This window comes from Somniosus microcephalus, chromosome 17 (genome assembly GCF_052327205.1).
Source record: "Somniosus microcephalus isolate GS21.2 chromosome 17, FLI_Smic_1.0, whole genome shotgun sequence".
Lineage (NCBI taxonomy): Eukaryota > Metazoa > Chordata > Chondrichthyes > Squaliformes > Somniosidae > Somniosus > Somniosus microcephalus.
Window position 1 is genome coordinate 61,183,669 of NC_141003.1, and position 19,601 is coordinate 61,203,269.

Genomic DNA, 19,601 nt, shown 5'->3' on the forward strand with positions numbered 1-19,601 from the left:
GTAACTTCCCCCCACCACCCCTGAATCTGGGTAACCTTCACCCCCCCCCCCCCCCCCCAACTATGGGTAGCTCCTACTCCCTGTAACTGTGGGTAAGTCTCCCTCCCGTAAATCCAGACCCCTCCTGTTTTTCTGTCCATAATTCGATTTTCCATCTGTAATTGCAGACCCTCTCGGAGAAGCTGGCTGCGCGAGTTATGAGGAGCTCGTCAGACGGAATGTGGTGTGTAAAGCTGCTGTTAATGAAATATGTCTTGTTTTAGCATCCTTTTATTCAGTCGCTGTACAGAAAAGGTTTAATATCCAGCTGTATTTAAAATCTATGTCCCAGCCTAAATCAGTACAAATGTTTTGAGGATGGTCCAGTCTGGGTTCTGTTGTGTGATCACATGTCAATGTAGCCAAGAGTTCTAATCTAGGAAGCCCTGACTAGTGATTCTGAGGGACTTGAGCTGCATGGAGAGTGCTGGAATCTTCAGAAAGCAATGGGTTCCAGCAGTGATGCACAGGATAGATCCAGTAGCTAAGCATTTTAAAATGTATTCTTGGGATGAGGGCATTGCTGGCAAGGCCAGCATTTATTGTCCATCCCCAGTTGCCCTGCGAAGGTGGTGGTGGACCTTCCCCCCCCCACCCACCCACCCTGAACTGAAATTCATTGTAGCAGTTTGGTACAAGTGAGTGGCTGGCTAAGCCATTTTAGAAGGCAGTTAAGAGTCTCCTTACTCTGTGTACTATACAGGGGGAACAGTGTCATTGGGAGTAAAGGGGTAATATACTCCTTACTGTAATGTACAAGGACAGTGTTATCGGGAGTACAGGGCTGCTTTTGCTGTTGCAATTTGCTTGCGTGCTCTATAAGGCGAGCCTTGCGTTGTACACGAGGCCTGTGCTCGCTCCGATCCTGGATACATGGCAGTTCCACCTGGAGCGCTGGTTGTTGGATTAAGCTGTTCCAACATTGACCCATTCTTGTATTCCAGGAGCTGTTTATCGCTAACTCCCAGCAGTACGCCAAGGAGACAGCGCTCTCCCTCCGTGTGAGAGACTGGGAGGAGAAGATTGGCCCGAGACTGGAGGTACAGGTAAGAGTGATTCGATTGGGCCTAATGCAGTGAGCAACATTCTGGGAGTTGTGGCGATGATGGGAGATTGCTTAGTATTTCTGATGGGTCAGACTGGAAATATGAGCCCACCTTCAGTGTGCTGCTGCGTATTTGCGGTATTTTCAGCTTTTATTTCAGATTTCCACTTGGTGGAGGTTTTCCGCTCTTAAACCTTGTTCTCTTTTTCCATTGTGGCAGTTCTTCGAAGTGCTGGCTTGGTGGGGGGGGGGTCTGTAACTAATAAGATGGATCTACAAGAAATGTAACATGCCCAAATATGAACGAAACAGGAGTGCATAGGACAGATATTAAACTAAGGGAGGACATAAATGGGTAGGGAATAAAGAGTGATAGAACAGGAGTGTAAAAAGATTGTTAAAAATAAAGTGAGAGAAATTGCTGTTAAAAATGAGTTAAATTGTACAGCAATGCATAATAAACCGGGAACTGGAGGCAATACACTAATATGGTGCGAGGAACATAAGAATGTAAAAAATAGGAGCAGGGGTAGGCCATTCGGCCCCTCAAGCCTGCTCCGCCATTCAATAAGATCATGGCTGATCTGATCTTGGCCTCAACTCTACGTTTCTGCCTGTTCCCCATAACCCTTGACTCCCCTGTAGCTGAAATATCTGTCTATCTCAGCCTTGAATATATTCAATGTCTCCGCCTCCACAGCTCTCTGGGGTAGAGAATTCCAAAGATTCATGACCCTCTGAGAAAAGAAATTCCTCCTCATCTCCGTTTTAAATGGGCGACCCCTTATCCTGAAACTGTGCCCCCTAGTTCTAGAATCCCCCACGAGGGGAAACATCCTCCCTGCATCTACCCTGTCAAGCCCCCAGTAATCTTATGTTTCAATAGGATCACCTCTCATTCTTCTAAACTCCAATGAGTATAGGCCCAACCTATCTTCATAAGACAACCCCTTCATCTCAGGAATTAATCTAGTGAACCTTCTCTGAACTGCCTCCAATGCAAGTATATCCCTCCTTAAAAAAGGAGACCAAAACTGCACGCAGTACTCCAGGTGTGGTCTCAGCAGCAGCAAGACTTACCTACTTTTATACTCCATCCCCCATGCAATAAAGGCCAACTTTCCATGTGTCTTCCTAATTACTTGCTGTACCTGCATGCTAGCTTTTTGTGTTTCATGTACGAGGACTCCCAGCTCCCTCTGTACTGCAGCATTCTGTAGTCTCTTGCCATTTAAATAATAATTTGCTTTTTTATTTTTCCGACCAAACTGGATATTCTCTCATTTTCCCACATTATACTCCATCTGCCAAATTTTTGTCCACTCACTTAACCTATCTGTATCCCTTTGCAGACTCATTCTGTCCTCCTCACAACTTGCTTTCCCACCTATCTTTGTATCATCAGAAAATTTGGCTACAGTATACTCGGTCCCTTCATCCAAGTCATTAATATAGATTGTAAATAGTTGAGGCCCCAGCACTGATCCCTGTGGCACCCCACTAGTTACAGTTTGCCAATGACAAATGACCCATTTATCCCGATTCTTTGTTTCCTGTTAGTTAGCCGATCTTTTATCCATCCATGCTAATATATTACCCCCAACCCCATGAGCTCTTATCTTGTGCAGTAACCTTTTATGTGGCACCTTAACGAATGCCTTCTGGAAATGCAAATACATGACATCTACTGGTTCCCCTTTATCCACCCTGCTCATTACATCCTCAAAGAACTCTAGTAAATTTGTCAAACATGATTTCCCGTTCATAAAACCATGTTGACTCTGCTTGACTGTATTATGATTTTCTAAATGTCCTGCTACTACTTCCTTAATAATGGATTCCAGCATTTTCCCAATGACAGATGTTAGGCTAACTGGTCTATAGTTTCCTGCTTTGCCTCCCTCCTTTCTTGAATAGGGGCGTTACATTTGAGGTTTTCCAATCCGCTGGGACACCTCCAGAATCCAGGGAATTTTAGTAGATTACAGCCAATGCATCCACTATCTCTGTAGCCACTTCTTTTTAAGACCCTAGTATGTAGGCCATCAGGTCCAGGGGACTTGTCCACATTTAGTCCCATTAGTTTGCTTAGTACTTTTTCTCTAGTGATGGTCATTGTTTTAAGTTCCTCCCTCCCTATAGCCCCTTGATTATCAATTATTATTGGGATGCTTTTAGTGACTTCTACCGTGAAGACCGATACAAAATATTTGTTCAAAGTCTCTGCCATTTCCCTGTTTCCCATTATTAATTCCCCAGTCTCATCCTCTGAGGGAACCAATGTTTACTTTAGCTACTCTCTTCCCTTTTATATACCTGTAGAAGCTCTTACTGTCTTTTAAAATTTTTTGCTAGTTTACTTTCGTAATCTATCTATCTTCCTTTAAAAATTTTTTTTTTAAGTTGTCCTTTGCTGGTTTCTAAAAATTTCCCAATCCTCTGGCCTACCACTAATCTTCGACGAATCAGATATAGTAGGGATTACTGAGACATGGCTACAGAAAAATCAGGACTGGGAATTAAATATTGCTGGGTATAACATATTTAGAAAAATAAAGAGAGGGAGAAAGGGCAGGTGGAGTAGCTGTACTTATTAGAGATAGCATAATGACAGTAGAAAGAAGTGACGCAGCCATCAGTAAGACAGAAATAGAATCGATGTGGATACAGATAAAAGACAATAAAGGATCGATCACACTAATAGGCGTAGTCTACAGACCACCTAATAGTGGAAGGGAGGTGGAGGAAGAAATATGCAAACAAATTAGGGAAATGAGTAAAAAACAGATTAATAATCATGGAGGATTTCAGCTACCCTGAAATGAATTAGCCAGAAGAGTTAAGTAAAGCAGTTAAGGGAATGGAGTTCCTACATAGAGTGCAGGACTCCTTTCTAACCCAGTATGTAAGAAGCCCAACAAGGGAGGATTCGCTACTGGATCTAGTAATGGGGAATGAACCAGAGCAGATAAGAGAAATAAAAGTTGGGGAACATCTAGAAACAGTGAAGCTAATATAATACAGTTTAAGATAATAATTGAGAAGTGATCACTTTGGGCTCTCTAGGCTGCCTGAGTGGCTGTGGGCTTCCGACTGACCCTGAGAGTGCCCCGACCACCAAGAGAGCAACACAGCTCGGTTTCCCAGGCGTGAAGCGACCCGCTCCAGGCTGTCTACGTGGCTCCTAACCACCCCGAGAACACTCTTCCTTGGGGGAGGAAACGGGTTCTTCTCTTGTACTATAATACAACCTTGGCCTGTGCCTATGTAATGCGTAGTTGCATGTTTAGCTGTGGCCACACCTTAGCCTTTTCAGCCTTCGCCTTTGTTCTACAAGCTTTGTTTTTTTAATACTGTAAAGTGCATAGGCCAAATCCTTATCTTTTATTATGGCATGTGGTGTCTTGGCAACTAGTCTCAAAGCAGAGTATGAGTCTTTTCTTAATCTGTGTGTTTATCATTCTCTGCCGTTGCATTTCCAAACTGTCTGTTGTCATACATAGAGACACGATTAAGATTTACCCTTTCCTCTGCTATTGCTATAACACTAAAAACCTGAGCGAAAGGATGCTGGGATAGATTGACCATTTAAATCATCTTAAAGCATTCTAACAGACACCAAATTTGGTGGTGGGTGGTAGCGGTGATGGTCAATACTGAGGAAGTCCACAACAAATTACAAGACAGCACCTCCCAAACCCGCGCCTCTACCACCTAGAAGGACAAGGGCAGCAGGCGCATGGGAACACCACCACCTCCAAGTCACATACCACGTTGACTTGGAAATATATCGCCATTCCTTCATCGTCGCTGGGTTAAAATCCTGGAACTTCCTACCTAACCGCACTGTGGGAGTACCTTCACTTCATGGACTGCAGCGGTTCAAGAAGACAGCTCACCACCACCTTCTCGAAGGCAATTAGGGGTGGGCAATAAATGCTGGCCTAGCCAACGGCGCCCATATCCCATGAAGAAAAAAACTTGTAGAATGGGCATATAATTGGCAAATAGATAAGTGACGGGTATTACATTTTGGACAGAAAAATAAGGAGGTCACATATTACTTGGAAAATAAGAATCTAAATAGGGTAGAGGTGCAAAGGGATCTGGGCGTACAAATACACAAATCACTAAAATTTGTGGTGCAAGACAATAAAGCCATAATAAAAGCAAGCCAAGTACTAGTGTTTATTTGTAGAGCAATAGAATTGAAAAGTAGAGAAGTTATGCGAAACTTGTATCGAACCTTGGTTAGACCACACTTGGAGTACTGTGTACAGTTCTGGTCGCCATATTATAAAAAGGATAGAGGCACTGGATAGGGTGCAAAAAATATTTACAAGGATGATGCCGGAACTGCGAGGTTATACCCATCAGGAAAGGATGAATAGGCTGGGTCTCTTTTTCTCTTGAAAAGAGAAGGATGAGGTGTGTCCTAATAGAGGTCTTTAAAATTATGAAAGGTTTATAGAGTAGACAGAGTTTCCACTTGTGGGGAAGAGCAAAACTAGAGGACATCAATATAAGATAGCCACCAAGAAAATCAAATGGAGAATTCAGAGGAAACTTCTTTAGCCAGAGAGTGGTGATAATGTGGAACTCGCTACCACGGAGTGGTTGAGGCGAATAGTATCGGTGCATTTAAGGGGAGGCTAGATAAGCATATGAGGGAGAAGGGAATAGAGGGTTATGCTGATAGTTAGATGAGGAAGGATGGGAGAAGGCTCAAGTGGAGCATAAATGCTGGCATGGACTGGTTGGGAAGAATGGCCTGTTTCTGTTCTGTATATTCTGTGTAATTCTATTTAAGCAGAAAACACAGATTTAACTGTCAAAAAAGCCAGGGAGCAGATGAGATTTGTTTTTACGCAGCAAATTGTTACAATCTTGAATGCACTACCTGAAAAGGTCAGTTGTCACTTTCTAGAGCGAATTGGATAAATACTTGAAAGGGACCAATTGGAGAGCTCTTTCAAAGAGCTGGCACAGGCACGCTGGGCTGAATGGCCTCCTTTGCTGTATGATTCTATTCTGTGACTGCCTTTCCTTTCCACATTCCGACCAACTACAACGTGCCCATAATGTTTCTGATTTCCTGCAGGAGGAACGAGCTGCCTTCGACATCCACGATTACGGGGATAGAATTGTGGATGTGTTTGACTGCATCAGACAGAGGCGTTCGTTTGCGAGCATCGTGGCTGGGAAGGAGCCGTTTGAGGTGTGTCGATACATGCTGGCCGCACTACAGCTGGTGAGTGTGCTCTCCAAGGGGGTAATGGGATCAGATAAGAGTCCAGGGACTTCAAATACCCAGCAGCACAGCAACATCTTCAAGTGTTAATGTAATGATTGAAAGGAAACTCGGTGCAGGGGAGGTGGGGAACAGAGAATATCTCCTAAACCAGGCAGATGTGAGGTACAGACCCAGCTGTAGTAAATGGTTTAGGTAACTCTGTGAACAAAGACAGAAACATGTAGTGAATTGGCAATGGTTAGAAGTGGAGAGAATCTCCCATGAGTGACATTTCGGGTGAATTGTGGCACTGAATGGCTGGCTGGATTAGTCATAGCTCCGTACAAGTATTTTATTGGTTCCCTTGAGAGACAGTCTCCGTGCCAGCTTGGCTCAATGGTAACACTCCTGTCTCTGAGTCAGACGTTTGTGGGTTCGAGCCCCACACCAGGGACTTGAGCACGTAATGTCGGCTGACACTTCAGTGCAATACTGCGGGAGCATTGCACTGCCAGGGGGGCTGCAGTCCTGGAGGTGCAGTACTGAAGGAATACTGCACGGCCTGAGGGGCAGTACTGAGGGTAAGTTTCGAGCTTGAGATGGTTCAGGTGGATCTTACTCCACTCTGAAGATGATCAGAGTTTGCCTGTCAATCATCTCATTGCTGCTGTGGGATCTGATGGGATGGATCTGGCCCCTCAGTACGCCCTGTTACTGGGATGGGTTATTTTTTGCTTCAGGATCATCTTGGTTTGCCTGTTTTCTCCCCTCTGCTGAAACAATCTACATGCTGGGCTCTTGTGGAGGGTTGAGATCACCTGTGGTAACTCCTGCTTGTGAGCATCTCCGGAGTGCACCTGTACAGAGAGTGGACAGTGTATTCGGTGCTGCCCCCACAGTCCAAGCAGTCTCTCTCCAATTGCTGCCACATTGGACCGGAGCTACTTCAGCACCGACTCTGAATGGCTGTCCCGCACTGTGTCTAGTGGTGGGGTTTAGCTGCCGGGCTGGGATTATTTGCTGTTTTCTCACCTGCTGACAGTGAAATCTGTTCCTTTTCTTCCACAGGCCAATGACTACACTGTGGAGATATGGCAGAAAGATGGGCTGTATGAATCAGTTGACACGATGGAACTCACCCTGTTGAGCACAGTAAGAGCTCATGATCGGTTCCAGACGTACATGGCTCCATCCATCGCCAATAAATGAGAACACACTCGGACCTTCACTCGGCTTTCACAGCTCTGGAATTGCAAATTCGACCTCCCCCTCCATCACCCATGGCCATACTTGGAGAGGGCTGTGCCTATATCTCCTTGTTGTACAGCAGCAAGTGTCCAAGGCACTGACCAGTAAAGTGTATATTGCCGAGATTTTCACGTTTTGGTGGAACCCCCTCTCCTCTTCACCGCCCCCCCCCCCCCCCAAAAAAAATAGAATTCCTGGATTATGATTTGAATTACCCTGGATTCTTTCTATTTATGGTTATATATTCTGCTGTGTTCTGTGCAGCTCCTGTCCCAGACTGTCTTTGTATAATGTATGTGTTTCGGCACAGGGTGGGGTACAATTCAATTGGCTGCTCCCTGTACAGTGTTTATATACAAACTGGTTCCATTCACTCTCTCTCCACTTGCTCTTAACTTTTTCCTGAGAGCAGATTTTTAGCTTTTTGATAAAATTACCTTCCATCCAGTGGCTGAAGTGGTGTGTTTGGATTTGTCTCCTCCGTGCTACCCTGGAGTGTCAGCCTGGATCACGTGCTCACGTTATGGAGCGGGGCTTCAACCCACGATCTTCTGATTGAGGCAAAAATGTTCCCAAGTGAGCCAAGCTGACACTTATTCTGCTCGTTTAAGAGGTTTACCAGATTTGGGAAATCTCAAATTCCACATCTAACCTGGTGACTGGTGTAACTTTATAAAGCGAGGGGCTTGTCTGTTCCATTTGTTTCTGGGACCAGAGTTGTGGAATATTTCCCTCACTCCAGCCCAACTGCTTTAAGAAAAAAATCTTCAATTTTGTGTATAGAAAAAATGATTTGTAATTTTCTTTCAAGACCTGACTGGAAGGGTGGGGAGCCAGGAATGTACTGTGTTTTGGGGATCAGTGGGATGGCCTGACTGGTGCTGTGTGTTGGGATCACTAGGGTGGACTGTGTTGAGGTTCACTAGGATGGTCTGCATGGTGGTGTGTGTTGTGATCAATAGAATGGTCTGAATGGTGGTGTGTTGGGATCACCAGGATGGTCTGTATGGTGGTGTGTATTGTGATCACCAGGATGGTCTGACTGGTGCTGTGTGTTGGGGTTTACCAGGATGGTCTGACTGGTGCTGTGTTGGGATCACTACGATGGTCTGAATGGTGGTGTGTGTTGGGATCACCAGGATGGTTTGAATGGTGCTGTGTGTTGGGATCACCAGGATGGTCTGAATGGTGGTGTGTGTTGGGGTTTACCAGGATGGTCTGTATGGTGGTGTGTGTTGGGATCACCTGGATGGTTTGAATGGTGCTGTGTGTTGGGGTTCACTAGGATGGTCTGTATGGTGGTGTGTGTTGGGATCACCAGGATGGTCTGTATGGTGGTGTGTGTGTGATCCTACTAGGATGGCCAGGAATGGTGGTGTGTGCCATCAGGTACACACTTGTATTTGTATAAAGTGCAGGATTTTTAAAATGTACAAACATATATTTCTGTATAAGGACTGCAGTAAACTTGGAACTCACTCACACTGTCTGTGTTTGAAACTTTTTTATAGTCAATTTGGGATTGGAAGATCTGGGAAAATGGGCCATTTTCCAGGGAATTCCTACTGTGTACAGGATTCTGCTGACACTAATCAGTCACACACACTGAATGGGCCTCTGAGGGAGGATCCATTGGGTTCCTGGCCCAGAAAATAACAGCTGGGAGTTGGGGGGGCTGGAAATGTTAAAATAAATGAAGACACAGATCAAAATAAAAGGAGCTGGTTTTCCCCACTGGTGCAGTGCCAGTGAACCTTTCACCCTCTGGTCCAGTGTCCGGCTGGTAAAACTTTCTCCCTCTGGTGCAGTGCCAGTGAACCTTTTGCCCTCTGGTGCAGTGCCAGTGAACCTTTTGCCCTCTGGTGCAGTGCCCGTGAACCTTTCACCCTCTGGTCCAGTGTCCGGCTCGTAAAACTTTCTCCCTCTGGTGAAGTGCCAGTGAACCTTTTGCCCTCTGGTGCAGTGCCAGTGAACCTTTCACCCTCTGGTCCAGTGTCCGGCTCGTAAAACTTTCTCCCTCTGGTGCAGTGCCAGTGAACCTTTTGCCCTCTGGTGCAGTGCCAGTCACCTACACTTTCCAGGGGAGCAAACAAGGCAGCATCTTCCTTTCACACTGTAGCGGAGCTGTACACTGCTCAAATAAAATTTATTGAAATGAAGAGGTGTTGCTGATTTATCCATCACTGAAGAACTATTCACTGCAGTAGAGGTCATGGGATGACATAGTGAGAGGGTAAGTGATTGATGCAGTTCACTGAAGAGCATGGTGAGGAAACACATCATGGGGCAAAAACGAACTCCTAATAGTGGAGAGACGGAGCGATCGACTGAGTGTGGATACAGATCGTTAACGATGAGTGTGCGGATACAGATAGGTAAGTGAGTTTTTAAAATTCATTCTTGGGATGTGTGTGTCGTTGCCATCTTTACTCTTGTACTCGAATACTCTTGTAATAAAGGCCAATAATAAAGGGTCCAACCCGAAACGTCAACTCAAATTTCTCTCCACGGATGTTGCCTGACCTGCTGAGTTTTTCCAGCATTTTCTGTTGTTATTTCCAATATACCATTTGCTTTCTTAACTGCTTGCTGTACCTGCATGATTTGTGTACAACGACACCCAAGTCCCTCTGAACACCAACATTTCCCAATCTCCATTTAAAAAATACTCTGCTTTTCTATTTTTCCTACCACCGTGGATAACTTCACATTTCTCCACATTATATTCCATTTGCCATGCTCTTGCCCACTCACCTTAGCCTGTCTATATCTCCTTGAAGCCTCTTTGCATCCTCCTCACAACTTACATTCCCACCTAGCTTTGTATCATCAGCAAACTTGGATATATTACAGTTGGTCCCCTCATCCAAATCATTGATATAGATTGTGAATAGCTGAGGACCAAGCACTGATCCTTGCGGTATCCCACTAGTTACAGCCTGCCAACCAGAAATGAGCCGTTTATTCCTACTCTCTGTTTTCTGTCCGTTAACCAATCCTCAATCCATGCTAGTCTATTACCCCCAATCCCTTGAGCCCTAATTTTGTTTAATAACCTCTTGTGTGGCACCTTATCGAATGCCTTCTGAAAATCCAAATACACCACATCCACTGGTTTCCCCTTATCCTGTTACAACCTCAAAAAAATTCCCAACAGATTTGTCAAACGTGATTTCCCTTTCATAAATCTGTGTTGACTCTGCCCAATCCTATTATTATTTTCTAAGTGCCCTGTTACCATGTCCTTTAATAGATTCTAGCATTTTTTCTAATAATGTCAGGCTAACTGGTCTGTAGCTCCCTGCTTTCTCTCTCCCCTCCTTTCTTAAATAGTGGGGTTACATTTGCTACCTTCCAATCTGAGGGAACCATTCTAGAATCTATGGAATTTTGGAAGATGACAACCAATGCATCTGCTATCTTTATAGCCACCTCTTTCAAAACCCTCTGCAGTCCTGCCACATCCAGTCGTGACTGGTGGTGGCCAATTAAATAACTAACAGGAGGAGGATCCATGAATATGATGGCAGTGCCTAGCATGCGAGTGCAAAAGACAAAACACAAGTGTTTGCAACTACCTTCAGCCAGAAATGCCGAGTGGATGATTCATTGTGCCTCCTCCTGAGGTTCCCCACCATCACAGAAGCTAGTCTTTATGCAATTTGGCTGAGCGCACTGGATATGGCAAAAGCTATAGGCCCCCAACAACATCCCGGCTGTCGCGCTGAAGACTTGTGCTCCAGTAATAGCTGCATCTGTAGCCAAGCTGTTCCAGTACAGCTACAACACTACAAAGTGAAAAATTGCCCAGGTATGTATGTCCTGTACACACAATCCAATCTGGCCAATAACTGCCCCATCCGCCTACTCTCAATCATCAACAGAGTGATGGAAGGTGTCGTCGACAGTGCTATCAAGTGGCACCTGCTCACCGATGCTCAGTTTGGGTTCTGCCAGGATCACTCAGCTCCAGACCTCATTACAGCTTTGGTCCGAACAAGGACAAAAGAGCTGAATTCCAGAGGTGAGGTGAGATTGACTGCCCTTGACATCTAGGCAGCATTTGACAGTATGGCATCAAGGAACCCTAGTAAAATTGAAGTCAATGGGGATCGGGGGGAAACTCTTCACCAGCTGGAGTGATATCTAGCACAAAGGAAGATGGTTGTGGTTGGAGGCCAATCATCTCAGCCCCAGAATACTGCTGCAGGAATTCTTCAGGTCAGTGTCCTAGGCCCAGCTGCTTCATCAATGACCTTCCCTCTAGCAGGTGGTCAGAAGTGGGGATGTTCATTGATGATTGCAGTGTTTAGTTCCATTTGCAATTTCTCAGATAATGAAGCAGTCCGTGCCCACATGCAGCAAGACCTGGACAATATCCAAGCCTGGACTAGTAAGTGGCAAGTAATATTCGTGCTGCACAGGTGCCAGACAATGACCATCGCCAACAAGAGAGTGTCTAACCACTACCCCTTGATGTTCAATGGCATTACCATTGTTGAATCCCCCACAATCAACATTGGGGGTGGGGGGTCACCATTGACCAGAAACTTAACTGGACCAGCCACATAAATATTGTGGCAACAATAGCAGGTCAGCCACTGGATATTCTGCAGTGACTGACTCCCCTGACTTCCCAAAACCTTTCCACCACCTACAAGGCACAAGTCAGGAATGTGATAGAATACTCCATTTGCCTGGACGAGAGACTCCAATAACATTCAAGACACACCACCATCCAGGACAAAGCAGCCTGCTTCATTGGCACCCCATCCACCAGCTTAAACATTCGCTACCTCCACCGCCAGTGCAACATGGCTGCTGTGTGTACCATCTACAAGATGCGCTGCAGCAATTTGCCACGGCTTCCTCGACAGCACTTACTAACCCCGCGACCTCTACCACCTAGGACAAAGGCAGCACCATCTCCGAGTTCCCTTCCAAGTCACCAGCCTGACTTGGAAATATACAGCCGTTCCTTCATCATCGCTGGGTCAAAATCCTGGAATTCCATACCTAACAGCACTCTGGGAGTACTGTCACCACACGGACTGCAGCGGTTCAAGAAGGCGGCTCGCCACCACCTTCTCGAGGGCAATTCAGAATGGGCAATAAATGCTGGCCTTGCCAGCAATGCTCACATCCTGTGAATGAATAAAAAAAAGTTATTGAATTTGGACATGGGTTCTGTACCCCATTATAGAAACGGTATTCCAGCCAGGGAACAGGGACTGAAGATTTAGTAGAATGATATCATGTGAGAAAATTGTTATTTCTTTCACTGCATCATAAAGGTTTATGGGGAAAGGGATCTAATAAGAGGCTTTCAGAACTGGAAGCGTTTTAAGACTATTTCCACTGGTTTGTGAATCAGTAACAAGATTCATTGACAATCGTAGAATGATACAGCACAGAATGAGGTCATTTGGCCTCTTGCGCCTGTGCCTGCTCTTTTAAAGAGCTATCCAATTAGTCCCACTCCCCTGCTCTTTCCCCATAGCCCTGCAAATGTTTCCTTTTCAAGTATTTATCCAATTCCCTTTTGAATGTTACTATTGAATCTGCTTCCACCACCCAGTGCATGCCAGATCATAATCTGTAAAAAAATTCTGATGTCACCTCTTGTTCTTTTGCCTTTAACCTTAAATCTGTGTCATCTGGTTACCAACCTTTCTGGCATCGGATACAGTTTCATTCATGATTTTGAACACCTGTATCAAATCTCTTAACTTTCTCTACTCTAAGAACAACCCCAGCTTCTCCATTCTCTCCACAGAACTGAAGTCCCTCATCCCTGGTACCGTTCCAGTAAATTTCTTCCGCACCCACTCCAAGGCCTTGACATCCTTCCTAAAGTGTGGTGCCCAGAATTGAACACACAACTCCAGCTGGATAAGTATTTGAAAAACTATAAAAGAATGTGTGGAAAGAGCAGGAGAGCGGGATTGGAGTTGATGGCTCTGGTTGAAGTGAGAGGCTGGATGGTGCGCTCCTCTGCTGTCACTTTTGATTTTATGAAATTTCTTTGCTAACTTGGTTTAATTTAGAAATTTCAGCAGTGAGATGCAGCCCTACAGGCGGGTCAGAGTACAGAAATCCAGCAGCATTAGAACACAGGACCTATGTTTGCTTTAAACAGTACACCCAATTCCAACGAGGATTAATTCCTCTGACAGGAGATGTCTTGGATTTGTTCCCCGACCCCTCTGGGTGAGGATCAGGTGGTGGGAACTCTGCCACACTCCTGGCAATAGCAACTTTATCTGTTGCCTCAACTCCTGAGCTTTTACATAATTCACCATTTTACTTCATGTTATTTCATATCTGTGCTCAGTTTATTCTGTGTACAGAGTTTGGATGAAAACAACCATTATATAAATGTGTCACACACTGTTCTGGTCAAGTTCACATTGCTAATGTTGAATTCGGGGTTCTATTGAGATTTATTAAAATGACAAAAGATGTAGAGAGTGTTGGAACACTTGGACATCCCATCCCTTAGGGAACATACTCAAACCTGCATAAACCGTGCATCACACTACCTCGCGCGGAATTGTTCCATTTCGAATCCAGGGCTCTAACGCAGTGAGAGAGAGCTGGGTGGCAAACTACAGCCTTGGATTGTAATTCTGTGCCTCCTTGTGCTGGGTTTCACAGGCCTGCTCCACTCCCAGTTCTTCACATTCACCAACCAGTGATTTCATGTTAAAACACTGGGAAAATTACTTCTTTCGCCGTCATTCAGGCATTAGCTGATTTGGTCGAGACCTCCCATCTTGTTGCTGTTCCCATCGATCTTGTACTAAATAGCTATACGCAGGTAGTAATTGTGATTGGTTCCCATCTGCACTCAAGATTTGATTCAATAAGTTGAAAGCATTGCCAATTCTTATCTGACCAATAAGCTGCCTGTTTGTAAAAGTCCACTCTGTACAGGAGCTGTGATCTATTTATCGCTTCAAATCTCAGGTCCAGTTGAGTGCACTGTATCCCGATTGAGTGCACTGTATCCCGATTGGGTAGATATAAGGAGTGTGCTGTGAAATAATGACCCGTTCACATAATTAATAAACTAGCACTGACAACAGGAGTCACAGAGCAGGGCTGAATTCTCCGCAGTGCCAGACAAGCCCATCTACACTAGCATCGATTTAAATTAATAAATAATCATTCTGACACTGTTGGATACACTCGCCCAGCGAATGTGTTAACTACTTGCTGTCTACTTGTTCTTGGAGGTTAAAATAGATTGAGATATTAATATACTGCTTTCGTACAGGTCCATTCCAAGTGATTACAGTGGAATTTATTAGGGGGGTACTCACCCCCACTCACTTGTGTAACAATGTGGGAGCAGTAGTGACTGATGTTCACACTTCGGTTACTGAACCGATTCTGCATTGAACTGCAAGTCAATATCCAGATTTACTACAAGCATTAATTGAAGGATCATTAATCACCCTGCACAGAACGATATTCCATCCCACCAGCTAAAGCAAATCTGCTAACTAGTGGTTACCACTAAACCCTCCCATTTGATGCAGTTCGGGTTGGGGTTGGACTCAGGATTGGGGTGTGGTTTGGCCGAGCGTTAGAGCACAAGGTTGTGAGTGGGGATAGGATCAAAGGTCCAGAAGCAAGTTTGGGTTGGGTTGGGATGGGGCGGGGGAAGCACCCTTTAACAAATTCCATTCCAGTGACTGACACAAACATTCTCCAATAACCTCTCATTTTTCATCAACTATAGAGTTGAACGTAGGTTTTCATGTGGCTGCGGATACTCTCAGCGATTTCCTGGTCACTTTTGCTCCTGTTGTAGTAATCGGTGAAAAGCCCATCTGGGTTGAGAAGATAGATGATGATGGTGTGGTCCACAATGTAGTCATTGTCTTCGTCCTTGGGACCGGCACTGTAATACACCCGGAACGCCTTCCCTAGCTCCTTGATCTGTTCTGGAGTCCCAGTCAGCCCCATCATGCGAGAGTGGAAATCCTTGATGTACCTTGCCATCTCCTCCACCCCGTCTCTTTCTGGATCCACCGTGATGAAGATGGGTTGGACTGGAGGTAGCGCTCTGTCCTTGTCCAAGATTTGCACTGCGCTGGATATCTTGTCCAGCTCGTCGGGGCAGATGTCGGGGCAGTGGGTGAACCCGAAGTAGAGCAGCACCCACTGACCAAAGAAGTCCCTCTTGGCTCTGGGTCTTCCAGTGTGATCCAGCAAGTTGAAGTCGCCTTGACCCAGTGCCAACTTCTTCAGTTGCTCCTGTCGTCGCACCTTCTCCCGCTGCTCCTTTTCCAAATTGATGTAAAACCACAATCCCATTATTGCAGCCCCGAAGAGGCATGTCACCATGAACTTGGTCCGCAGTCTAATTTGTGGGCTCACAGCAGGTCTCCCGGAACTTCTGTCTGAGGAGGATTGCGAGAACAGTCTGTGGGTTAGGAGGGTTAAACTGCCTGGAGTAACACAAACAACTCTGGGAGCTGGATGGCAGATGCTGAGCAAACTGTGGGTTCTCAATAGCCTTCCCTCGGCTTGGAACTGCAACAATTTTCTCGTGTGCTGACTTGTTGCTTCGGATACTGTTAACAGCGGAACAAATTGCACACTTTCCAATGGACAGTTCACATGAGCTCCAGTGATCTGAGCAGGCAGGATAGCTGAGCTCTCAGTGGGTAGTCCCTCGCCATTGGTACAGGAACAGTATAATCGGGTAGTGTCCATGTGGTCCAACACCATTTGGTTGCAGTCAGTCACTACAGACCAAGACTGTAAATGCCATCCCTTTCCTGCGTTGATCCTGTGAGCTTTCGTTCCTAGGTGCCCGTTACTCAGGCAGCTGGCATGTCTCAGGGCCGCTCCGCCACCTCTGCTCACACCCTCACTCCAACAGGCTGCTGGCTTCAGGAAGCTACCACAGACCAGTAGCTGCCCACATGAACCATGGACCCTCAACCTCACAAACATTCTGGCACACCTACAGAGAAAAAAAATTAAAGCTCATGTCACACTCGGGAACACACTGGAGAAATACCCACCGACACACTCGGGAACACACTGGAGAAATACCCACCGACACACTGGAGAAATACCCACCGACACACTCAGTAACATATTGGAGAAGCACCCACTGACACACTCGGTAACACACTGGAGAAATACCCACTGACACACTCGGTAACACACTGGAGAAATACCCACTGACACACTCGGTAACACACTGGGGAAATACCCACTGACACACTCGGTAACACACTGGAGAAATACCCGCTCTCGGGCCTTGATCCCCGGACTCTGTCGCGGGTCCTGGGCCTCCCTCTGTCCCGCTCCGCGATCCCGGACCTGAATTGTTGCTCTACCCGCTCCTCGGGCCTCGATCACCGGATCCAGCTCTCCCTCTCTCTCGCCGCCGCCGCGGGCCGCGATTTCCCGCTGATTTTTACCCGACAGCACCAGCGAACTACAGGTCCCAGGATGCTTCACGGCCGCGCATGCGCGGAGTCGGAGGTGAACAGACCAGGATATAAGAGGTAAAGAGCGGGAGAGAGAGACCACCGAACCATCTTGAACCCCCTCACCTCAACCCCCACCCTGAACCCCCTCTCCCCAAACCCAATCCTGAACCCCCTCTCCCCAAACCCAATCCTGAACCCCCCTCACCCCAAACCCAATCTTGAACCCCCCTCTCCCCAAACCCAATCCTGAACCCCCCTCTCCCCAAACCCAATCCTGAACCCCCCTCTCCCCAAACCCAATCCTGAACCCCGCTCACTCCGACCATCCTCAACCCCCTCTCCCCAAACCCAATCCTGAACCCCCCTCACCCCGACCATCCTCAACCCCCTCTCCCCAAACCCAATCCTGAACCCCCTCTCCCCGACCCAATCCTGAACCCCCTCACCCCGACCATCCTGAACCCCCGAACCCCGACCATCCTGAACCCCCGAACCCTGACCACACTGAATCCCCCCACCCCGACCATCCTGAACCCCCTCACCCCGACCATCCTGAATCCCCCTCACCCCGACTATCCTGAACCCCCCCTCACCCCGACCATCCTGAACCCCCTCACCCCGAACAACCTGAACCCCCTCACCCCGAACAACCTGAACCCCCCTCACCCCGAACACCCCTCACCCCAACCATCCTTCACCCCCGGACACCCTGAACCCCCGAACCCCGACCATCCTGAACCCCCTCACCCCGAACATCCTGAACCCCCCTCACCCCGACCATCCTGAACCCCCTCACCCCGACCATCCTGAACCCCCTCACCCCGACCGCCCTGAACCCCCTCACCCCGACCACCCTGAACCCCCTCACCCCGACCCCCCTCACCCCGACCATCCTGAACTTTGTTTGTGCTACAAGCACAAACAAAATATAAACCCATATAGCAACATGGCTACAAACCAACTGCATATGTAGAATTTTGCACAGTTATAGGCTATTAACAAGTTTGACACATTCTTTAGTTAAACTTCACTCTAAGTTTCAGCATTTTGTGTGGACTACTTACCTAGCAGTGATAGCTAAAATCTGCAGAAGCCCAGCACCGGCCAGTTTTAATGCCACATTTAGCTGGGAATGGCCAGGCACTGGAGCCGTCAGCCAACGCTGGTTTCCTAGAAGCAGAAGTTTGTCAGCTTTGAAAGGGCTTCTAGAAGACTGCTGTTAATGACCAATGATAGTTCAGTAGGCTGGTATCTGATGTTTAAGGCAAATATGGTAGCCAACTGGTCGCTATGTGCAATGTCATTGTAAATGCCATGATAAAGATTTCCTCTGGCGGGCATTTCAGCAAAATTGCAAATGCAAAAGAAATTTGTGATTTCACTAATAATATCAATCGGCATTTTTTTTTCTGCGAATGTGCAAATTGGTGTATTCACGAGATTTAGGCGTTCCATCGCAAGAGACACGATTTCAGAGTGAAATAACGCACAAACACCGCCAGCATGGACTGGATGGACCAAATGGCCTGTTTCCAGTATTGCCAACTCTTGCAAATCCATTGCAACATTGCGAGTGATGCTTTATTTCACTCTGAAGTCGCGAGTTGGCAAACCTGGAAACTGGCCATTTGGCTCAACCAGTGCATGCTGGTGTTCATGTTCCAATCGAGGCTACTCCCATCCTTCATAACCCCCCATTCCCTTCTCCCTCATATGCTTATCTCGCTTCCCCTTAAATGCATCGATACTATTCACCTCAACCCCTTCCTGTGGTAGCGAGTTCCACATTCTCACCACTCTCTGGGTAAAGAAGTTTCTCCTGATTCCCGATTTGATTTCTTGGTGACTATCTTATATTGATGGCCTCTAGTTTTTCCCTTCCCCACAAGTGGAAACACTCTCTCTGTGTCTACTCTATCAAAATCTTTCATAATTTTAGGTCACATGCCCCTCTCGCACACGCCCTTTTTCAAGAAAAAAGAGAGCCCAGCCTGTTCATCCTTCCCTGATAGGTAGAAGCTCGCAGTTCTGGTATCATATGGTACCTAAACGTCCCAAGACCTTTACAGGAGCGATTATCAAACAAACTGTGACACCGAGCCACATAAGGAGCTATTAGGACAGGTGAGCAAAAGCTTGGTCAAAGAGGGAGGTTTAGGGAGGGAATTCCAGAGCTTGGGGCCTAGGCAGCTGAAGGCACGGCCACCAATGGTGGAGCGATTAAAATCAGGGAGGCACAAGAGGCCAGAATTGGAGGAGCGCAGTGATCTCGGAGGGTTGTAGGGACGGAGGAGGTTACAGAGATAGGGAGGGGCGAAACCATGGAGGGATTTGGAAACAAGGATGAGAATTTTAAAATCGAGGCATTGCTGACCGGGAGCCAATATAGGTCAGCGAGCACAGGGGTGATGGGTGAACGGGGCTTGGTGCGGGTTAGGATACGGGGCAGTGAGCACAGGGGTGATGGGTGAACGGGGCTTGGTGCGGGTTAGGATACGGGGCAGTGAGCACAGGGGTGATGGGTGAACGGGGCTTGGTGCGGGTTAGGATACGGGGCAGTGAGCACAGGGGTGATGGG

The 19,601-nt window shown here is 46.7% G+C and overlaps 2 protein-coding genes across 6 annotated transcripts in view; one reads left to right on the forward strand and one right to left on the reverse strand.

Moving 5' to 3' along the window:
- Positions 1-9,049, forward strand: part of ncaph2 (non-SMC condensin II complex, subunit H2) — a 50,966-nt gene extending 41,917 nt beyond the window's left edge. For both annotated transcript variants that reach the window (XM_086010509.1, XM_086010508.1), the window contains exons 18-21: positions 168-223; positions 984-1,085; positions 6,186-6,335; positions 7,386-9,049. In XM_086010509.1, coding sequence (XP_085866635.1) covers positions 168-223; positions 984-1,085; positions 6,186-6,335; positions 7,386-7,526 — 449 coding nt within the window. In that variant the 3' untranslated portion in view covers positions 7,527-9,049. The remainder of the gene's footprint in view (positions 1-167; positions 224-983; positions 1,086-6,185; positions 6,336-7,385) is intronic.
- Positions 9,050-13,876: 4,827 nt separating this feature from the next.
- Positions 13,877-17,070, reverse strand: sco2 (synthesis of cytochrome C oxidase 2). 4 transcript variants are annotated; one of them, XM_086010514.1, is made up of 2 exons: positions 16,825-17,070; positions 13,877-16,545 (listed from the first exon to the last, which is right to left on the reverse strand). In XM_086010514.1, exon 2 carries the CDS (start codon positions 16,533-16,535, stop codon positions 15,303-15,305), a length of 1,233 nt encoding a protein of 410 aa, XP_085866640.1. In that variant the 5' UTR covers positions 16,536-16,545; positions 16,825-17,070; the 3' UTR covers positions 13,877-15,302. The 4 variants fall into 4 exon arrangements, with proteins under 4 accessions (XP_085866640.1, XP_085866637.1, XP_085866641.1 ...); XM_086010511.1 differs by having other exon boundaries at positions 16,911-16,995; XM_086010515.1 differs by having other exon boundaries at positions 16,836-16,942.
- Between the last annotated feature and the right edge of the window lie 2,531 nt (positions 17,071-19,601).

Coding starts and splice junctions, on each gene's coding strand:
- sco2 (XM_086010514.1), bottom strand. CDS start 16,535: ATGTTTGTGAGGTTGAGGGTCCATGGTTCATGTGGGCAGCTACTGGTC.